The following is a 9476-nucleotide window of genomic DNA, read 5'->3' on the forward strand; positions in this document are numbered from 1 at the left end:
GTTCTTACCATCCAATGATATAGTTCATTTTCCTTTGATCATACATGCTTTGTCATCTCCAAATCTAACTAGACCACCATCAATTTCTTGCAAAGATAGAAACTTCCTTTTATCTCCAGTCATATGATGTGAACAACCACTATCAATTACCCATTCATCCTTGTCTTCAATTTTAGCAGCAAGTGCCTTCTCTTCTGGTACATTCTTTTCCAGTGCCAGAACATCTTCCTTGATAGCCAGGAACACCCATTCCTTCCCATTGCCAGAACCACTAGCAGAGTCTTCTTTATGGTTCATCATCAGAATCAATAACACCTTCCTCATCCGCTATGTTGCATGATTTGTCTTTGTTTTTCCTGTACTTGAACTTGTTCTGATATCTAGGGTTAGGCTTAAATGATCTTCTAACTCTTTCTTCAAATCTTGAGTTCCTTTCAGGACATCTAGATGCAAAATGACCAATCTTATTACATGCGAAAAATTTAAAAGGCACTTTTCCTTCATACTTACTTCCTACCAGTCCTTTAGGTACTCTTCTAGAGAATAGTGCTTCAAGTTTCTCAAACTCATCATCTTCTCTCTTCATATAATCTAATTCCTTTGCATATAAAGCTTTCCAATCTTGCTTACCAGTTGATGATGCAAATGCATGAAAAGTTGGTTCAGACTTCATAGCTCCAGAAGATCCAAATTCTTCAAGCTCAAGAGAAGATAATTTCCCAACCAAGGTATCTCTGTTGACAGAAGTATTAACCATTGTTCTCAATTCATTAATTACAATAGCCTTCATCTTGTAAGCCGATGGTAGGGCTCTCAGAACTTTAGAAATAATTTTCTCTTCACTCAGAGTTCCACCACAATATTGAATTCCCATAACAATCTCATTTACCCTTTCCATGAATGTAGTATCCTTTCATCTTCTTCCATCTTCAGGTTTTTATATCTCACCTGGTAACCATCAAGTTTAGCAATCTTCATAGTAGGGTCACCTTCATTAATAGTCTCCAACTTATCCCATATAGCCTTTCCAGATGATTTGTCAATTAATCCCATTATTTTCTGATCAAAAAGTGCACACAAGAGGGCTTCTCTTCCTCTGCAATCATTCTCAATCTCCTTATCCAATTTTGTCAGAGGAGGATTTCCAGATGCCAAATTATGAGGTATAATACCAATTTGTGTGATCTCCCAAATATCCTTACCAAGACATCTTAGATGAGTCTCCATCTGAATCTTCCATATTGTGTAATTTGTTCCATCAATCCTAGGAATATCTCTCCGAAAGATAGCTCCAGATGAACTGGATGAACTTGAAGTGTTAGTCTCCATAGGATCTTCCTCAAGCGGTTAAGTTTTTTGTAGAGAGGACCAGAGCTCTGATACCAATTGTTAGACAATTCAAATAAATGGAAGACAATTGAGAGGGGGGGTGAATCAGTTGTCACAGATTACCAAAACATTTAGCAATCAAAACTTTAATACCAGAACCTAAAATATTAATACCAGAATGCTTAAACTGAATATCGGAATAGCAATTAAACCAATTAAGCATAAACAATAATTAAAGAATAAATACCATCCACATGACACCAAGATTTATACGTGGAAAACTCGGTAAAGGGAAAAACCATGATGGGAAGCCTATTCACAGTCAGATAATACTTCTGCAGTAAGTATGTGAATTACAATTGAGGGGCCTACATTTGCAGGAAGGCCAACAGCCTAGAGTGCACTTCTCATCACAAAAGGAGTCTCACTGACTACATAGAAATCTAGACTACAAATGGAAGAATGAATGAACTATAAATATAGCATCTCCTCTACCTGAATGATATTACGTTATTCACACATTACATATCCATATCCCATACCTATATCCTTGTGATCTACAATGAGATCTTACATTATATATACAAACCCTCGACCATAAATAATCAGGTCAGCCACCAAACAATAAACCAATTAGATAATTACAAAACATGTCAGCCTAAGACCAAACAAATAATATCCAACTCCTAAGATATCTCGGAAGCACATCGAGGTCCAATCCACACATTACATTAAGTCGGTCCATAACCTAGATCAATCGGGACCCAATATAGGTCCACACGCTAAAGCAATGATCCCAATCCGCCAAGTCTCAAACATGATCACCATTAGCATCTTGGAACTCCACCAGAAGCTGCACCATCATCGCTTATGCATATCATCAAAGATCTTCAACAAAGCTATGCCGGTGAAACCCTCACTAGAACCACAAACCAAGCTTCCAGGAAAATAGGATAGCATCCGATCACTAGACCAAAACAAATTGACTGAATATGAACATGAGTAAGACAATTCCATAACCAAATCATATCGGATCATGCTAGATCCAATCCAACCAAAAACCACTCAACCTACCGAGACCAGAAGGGTGTCAGTAAAGCATCCAAAACAGCTAGTGTTGACATCAATGACAAAACATCAATGCAACACATAATCAATTCATCCAAATGGCCAACATACATATCATAATTTCATGCCTAAATCAAATGTGTGCATTATTCTAGGTCTTATTTTGTCTAGTTCTATTATTTGTCAGATAATGGTCACCATTTTTTTTGTAAAAGTCTTTGGCCATTATTTTTTATTTTCCTGTAGTTGCTTTGTTCCACCACTTCTATGTCATTGAAATGCTATGTCTAGCTCATACGGGCCTATTTTTGTCTTCCTTTTAGAAACTCTTGTAAAGAGTTGGGACCCTTGTTTCCAACTTTTTCTAATCAATTTTTTTTCTCATATTATAATTTCATTCCTCAAACAATCTAAAATGGTAATGTGAATGCTAACATGTTATATTATTGGCATAAAAGGCAAATGTTACAACCTTTTCATGCTATGGACTACATGCCTAATATTGGTGATTGGTAGAGTTATTAATAGCAAAGAAATATGCAATCCATAGAATTAATTTTTTTGTCTCAAAATAACTAAGAACAACTTAAATGGTATGGTAATAGCTAGTATAAAGTTAAAAATAATTATACTCACAAAATATATTATTAATAAATCATTTTTATGTGATTTGTGAAGTTAATGGTAGATCAACTAGGTTGGGAGCTACAAAGAAGGATTCATTCCACAAAGTTGGTTACTAATTGAAATATAATGATATTAAGAAAAAAATTGATATGGAGACAAAGAAGAGAAATTCCAAATGTATAGTTCAAACTCTATGTGACAATGAGTTAATATTAAAATAAACCAAAATCCCATAGTAGTCTATCGAATATATATATTTGTATTTTAGATGATTTCATTTGAATTAAAAGAGTACGTTAACTAAGATAGGGGACCAAAAAGTAGTCAAATCTATTTTAAGGAAAAAAAAAAATAATTTGAGCGCATTATAAATCACTCACATTATATTTTCCTTAGAAACACAAAATTAGTGGCTTTTTTAAATTTATAAAGAATGCATGTTATAACTCATACACATATAATACACACATGTTTCACTTAAATTTACTTCAAAATCCCACCCTTAGGCTTGGATATACAAGACAATAGTTTGGGGCTACATGTAAGTTGTCCAAAGACATGTTTTGCATATAACATGAAAAAAAGTAAATATTGAGCATTCTCTCCATCATGTTTACACATTTTACAACATTTTACTAAAATTTTATCATAATAACATAATATCACTCTTCCCTTTCTAACAATGTAAACTTTTTTACTTTTTGAATACATTAAAGTTTCGATCTTTAATTTCTTTTACTAGTGCACATTCATTTTTAAGTGAAAATCTATGTATATCTATTTTGGTATAATTTTTTTTATCTATTCATCCAAAGTTGAAACAAATTATACTTTTACATTATAGATTTTGTTCTATGCACATTCAAAATGTATTAGTTTTAAAAAAAAATAGTGGGGAGGGGGCATGCTCAAATTTTTATTTTTTAGGATGTGTCTACTTAAAAAATTTGTAAAAAAATATATATATCCATTAAAAGATTTAGTAAGAAAATAAACATTAACTACATGATGTTAGCTAATTTTTCACTAAAATGATCTATCATGGAACATTTAAAAAGACAATATTTTAAGAGAAAGACAACAAACTTGAAGTTATATTTTTAAAATAAAAACATTAGAACTTTGTATGCTCCCCCTATTTGAACCTCTTAATCTTCACCATTTTAAAAAATGAATAGTTCAGAAACTAGATTATAAAAACTATGAATATTATTGTTGTTAGATCTTAAGTTTTTAGTGTGACTACCTCAAATTTTCATCCAAAATAAGTTTTTATTGATTTTTAAGAAGTCTGACAACTATTAACCCTCTTTTGGTCCTTCATTTTGATGCATATACCCTAAATACAACATATAATTTACTTAACCAATGGCCTACAACTATTGATATTGTCTATATACAGAAAAAATATAGAATAACGAAAAAACTACATAGGTCTATGCATTGAAATAATGATAATATTTTATATCAATATCATTACATGAAAAATACATAACTAAAAGTATATAGGTGTATAGAATGATAATATTTTTATCAATTTATCAACATATCATGAGAAGTATGTAGCTCCACATAATAAATATGATAATAGAGATTTATCAAATAATGTACAATATAAATGCAATCCAAGTTGACAATCAAGTATAATATTTGTCTATACCTCACTCGAATATGAGATTAAAATTAAGTAGCAAAAAATTTCTATTCATCAATTTATGATATTTAAGTACCAAGCCATCTCATAGTTGATAGTGGATCAATCAATTGATAATTTCAAACTCAGAAATTCACAAGGAAATAAACATAGGAAATGAATGCATAACAAGTCAACAGAGAGTATTTTTTCCTAAATTTAAATCTGCAAACTAAGTTTTGGTTTGTCTATCCCATTTGCATGTTCAATTAAATAATTACCATAAACTACTTATAATTTGATTGTCATGGCATAAATTATGTATAATTATATGGTGAGAATACATTTTTTCCTTACTTTCTATAATTACATGGTAATTATATATGTTTTCCCTAAATTAAGTATACTTGCATTCACAATTGAACCTCCTTTTTCTCTTGATTGTGTATAATTCCATTGACATTCACAACACCCTTTTCCCTATGTTAATGATAATGGTGTTAAAAATGCAATCAGATTTGTGAATTAAAAAATGTAAGAAAATATAATTTTTAAATATAATTTAAAATAAAAATCAAATGACTACCGATTAGACTTGATAAAAAGTTTCCTCTATAGTTTCTTGGTAGTAGGGCCTAAACTATATTAAAATGTGATAATCTAATGTTAATCTTATAAATAAATTAAACCTATTCCAACACACTTTGATGTATATGCATGATAAAAGTATCAAATTTAGGCAAAATCATACATTTCCCAACACATTTTATTCACTATTTTATATACCCCTAGAAAAAAAATTCCCAAATGATGACCAAATTACACTAAAAAGTCTAGCACATATATGTGTAAACATCATAGTACACATTATAGTGCTCATCCTATTTACTATTGTAAAAATATATATACACATCATGGAAATAATACACCTAATAGTAAATCCTAGACGAAGTCAACATAGATATACAATCATTTCTTATGACATGATAAAGAGAATAAGAAGAATCGTCATAATTAGAGAAGAAATAAGAATCTATGATAAATTTTTGATTGGACATGAGATCAAAAATTAGAAATGATCAAATCTATAAATGAAAAATCACAACCTAAGATCAAAACCCTAGGCATGTAGGATCATTCAAGTCTAGAAAATTATAATTAAAAATAAATGCTTTGTATGTAAAATATTGAAAGATAAATTAATTTGTACATGATAACAAATAATTGTCCTATAACAAAGATCTTGGGCTAATAATCTATTGAAATACATATATAAGTATGTGTCAAAATTAACAAATGGATTAGGGTACTTAGCTATAGATTAAATGTTGAAATATTTTGTAATAATGGTTATTTTATAGTTTTCTTGTGTGTTAAAGTCACGAGTTCTATCAAATAACTACTATTAGTTTGAAAAATTCATTGTGCAAGATTCTAGATTATTTTCACTTTCACAAAATTAATCTATGTGCTCGCATATTCAACCAATATGTGTACATTCAATCTTCTAAATGCTTAAATGGATTTGACCTCTATGCACATATTCCATCTTCTAAATGTGGAGTTGATCTATGTAGTTTTTAATCACATGTGATGTATTTACATCTTCTCCTAAAATACAAATCTATAGAAAAAGTGGTGTTGACAAGCACATTTGAGTAGTTTGCTAGACAATGATATTATACCCTAGTCAAACTCCTATGATTTGATTCAACAATTTTGAAAAATGACCAAAAACATACATTATGTCTAAACATGTGTGATTGATGATGTTATGGTAATATTATGTTCTAAAAATGCAATGTGTAATGGATCTCTCTAGATGACAAATTGTCTTTTAATGATGTTAGATAATGAATTAGAGTGTGTTCTCTTATACAATAACAAAACACAAAATAATATAATTTGCATTCAAAGATAAAAGTATTTAGTAAATTTAAATGAAATTTAAAATTTTGATGGTAAAATATCTACTGCAAAATATATATTAAATTCATGATAAAACCATATAAAATAATAATTGAGTAATATGTCGTTCTGCTACAAACAAGACATACATACCTTACCCTTCATGAGATTTGAACTTGTGACCTCTCTTTCAAGAATACAAATTCTCCACCACCATACCAACAAAAGAAAAAAACATACTTTAAACCATTACAACAATAATTAATTAATTCTATAGACTTAAACCAAGACAAGTACTTACAACATTAAGATGACAAGTACTTACAACATTAGGATACTCAATTATTAACGGAAACTAGAACGGATCTCGAACATATAGAATGACTAGCTATGAATTCGAAATGTGCACGGCAAACTGCCAGACTTACAAATCAAAGAAATTCCATGGCAGCCAATACTCAAATATCTACCACCGGCCAGTGTTTCTTCTCCAATCACATGAAAGAAAAATCTTTGTGGATAGAATAGGTGTTTCTTCTTCAATCACATGAAAGAAAAATCTTTGTGGATAGAATAGGCTAATCTGGATAATCTGATGGTAGGTTCTTATACCAGGAGGCGTTAATCTGCAGACAAACAATTGCGATGGGGGATTCATACGCAAAATATGAGACGAGGCAGCGCAATCCCGAGCCACACGATGCAGTCCTTCTAGTTATAGACATGCAGCTCTATTTTCAGGGCATGGCCACTCCCATTATCCCCGCAATTCGGCGCACGATCGAATGCTGCCGAGCCCAAAACATTCCAGTCGTTTACACTCGTCATTGCCACAAAGATCCTTCTGACTACGGTATGCTTCAAGAGTGGTTCAACGAGATCATTCATGATGGCACTCCTGAAGCCGAAATAATGAGTGAGGTTTGAACTCTGGACCTCCTACACTTTACTTTCAAACATCTACCCAATTCTTTCAATTAAATTCCTTTATTTTGGCTTCAAAACCTAACAGAATTTTGCAATTTTTGTTAACATTCCTATGTAGCGCTTAGTTCTCTTATAATCATAATGAAACCCTCAGTATTTTTGTTGAAGCCGTAATGCATCACTCAAACCATTAGGCTATTCATCCTTCTGTTCAAAGTCAGAATCCTAATTTTGGCTGAAACCGTAACGAAACTCTCATTTTTTTGTTCCAATCCCGACAGAGCTCTCATTCTCCCTTCAAACACACACATTTGTTTTTTTGGCTGAAATTGTAACAGAATGTTCAAACCCTAACAGAACCTTTTATTTTTGGTTCAAACCCTTAAATAACCCTCATTTTTCTTATTCAAATCCGAAACCGCGAGATAATATAAAATCATAAAACCAAATATTAACAGAACCTTAATTTATTTGTAATCTTCAAAGGAGGCTTGCATGGATAACCTACAGCTCCTATTGTGATGCTGCATATTTTCCGTGTAGCATAAAACCTTAACTGCAAAATTTGGAATATTATCCTGAAAATCCTGTTCTGCTGGAGAATTCGAACTACTGTTAGTGGCACCTGGTGAAAGTATAATTTTGCTTAGTTTAATATCCAAATTCCTAAATTTAGTAACTAAACAGAAATAAAATAGTTTATACGGAAACGTTAAATTAGAAATAACTCTAGAATCTCTCTGCAGCTCTCCCGTATCAGATCTCAATTTTTATGGTTTATTCGTACTGAAGAAACATTTTTATGTTAATTTGACATCCAGAATCCTAAATTACTGTAACTCACCAGAAATAAATTAATTCTAAGGAACTGTAATACTCAAACAACTCTAAAATTTCTGTAGCAGCAGAATTTTTGTGATTGCCTATTTTTGCCCAAATAGCAACTGAATTCTCACTTTTATTCAACCCCTAACAAAAACTTTGATTTTGTGAAGCCCTAGTCGAATCTTAATATTTTGTGTGGTTGTACAGGTCGATAAGAAGGCGAACGACAAAGTTATTGACAAGCGCACCTACAGTGCATTTCATAATACTGATCTGGAGAAGTACCTTCGAGATCAAGGAAAATCAGAAGTGATTGTTACGGGAGTGACGACGAATGTTTGTTGTGAGACGACAGCCAGGGATGCTTTTCTGAGAGGGTTTAGGGTTTTCTTCTCGACTGATGCCACTGCGAGCTCAAATAAAGACTTGCATGATTCTGCACTCAAGAATTTGGCTTTTGGCTTTGCTTATCTTTTCGATTGTCAGAGATTGGAAGATGCTTTCGCTGCTAAAGTTTCTGCTTGAAGATTTGCTAAATCCAGGGTGTCGTAAGTTATACTGTATGTATTATGTTTGCTTTTGGCTTGCTAGCTGTGTGAAAGCTTTTGCTACGATCACAAGATCAATGCCTATCGGTTTGTGTATATAAATATGTTGCTTTGTGTAATTCTGAATTTAAGGGTGATAAGGTCTTGACGAGGGCAAACATGCTATATGTAAGAAATATATGTACTGTAAAATTACATGGGAAGAAAATACAGAACTTACTATTATAAGCTTTGGACAGTTCAAAGACAAGAACTTTGTTTATGTTTTTTTTTTCAATTATTATTTTTTATTTATAATTATTATTATTTTAATATTTGAAATTTGATAACACTTAAGGCTTCGGTCCTAGCTCGCCCGATCATGGATCGCAACTTAAGGCGTGGGTATGCTCCCCATGGTCTTGAGTTCGAGTCCCCGGCTGTGTTAACTCTGTGTGTGTTGCTACCTTGTGAGCGGGACGTACACACTGGGGGATTAGTCTCGCTTCGACGAGGACACCTCCAGATTCCACGATAGTGAATATAAAAAAAATTTGATAACACTTTTGTCATAAGAAAATTTTATAATGTTTTTGTCATTTAATTGTCTTTTAATTGATATTTTAAAAAAA

At 31.9% G+C, this 9476-nt stretch overlaps 1 protein-coding gene across 1 annotated transcript; it reads left to right on the forward strand.

Annotated features, from left to right (window-relative positions):
* The first annotated feature begins 7146 nt into the window (after positions 1 to 7146).
* Positions 7147 to 9097, forward strand: LOC131068683 (nicotinamidase 2). The gene is made up of 2 exons (XM_058003926.2): positions 7147 to 7486; positions 8525 to 9097. The coding sequence occupies exons 1-2, from the start codon at positions 7211 to 7213 to the stop codon at positions 8840 to 8842; spliced, it is 594 nt and encodes a 197-aa protein (XP_057859909.1). The 5' UTR covers positions 7147 to 7210; the 3' UTR covers positions 8843 to 9097.
* The last annotated feature ends 379 nt before the right edge of the window (positions 9098 to 9476 follow it).

Source organism: Cryptomeria japonica, chromosome 6 (assembly GCF_030272615.1).
Source record: "Cryptomeria japonica chromosome 6, Sugi_1.0, whole genome shotgun sequence".
Classification (NCBI taxonomy): Eukaryota; Viridiplantae; Streptophyta; class Pinopsida; order Cupressales; family Cupressaceae; genus Cryptomeria; species Cryptomeria japonica.

Coding starts and splice junctions, on each gene's coding strand:
- LOC131068683 (XM_058003926.2), top strand. CDS start 7,211: ATGGGGGATTCATACGCAAAATATGAGACGAGGCAGCGCAATCCCGAG. Junction 7,487..8,524: donor AAGCCGAAATAATGAGTGAG/GTTTGAACTCTG, acceptor GTGGTTGTACAG/GTCGATAAGAAGGCGAACGA.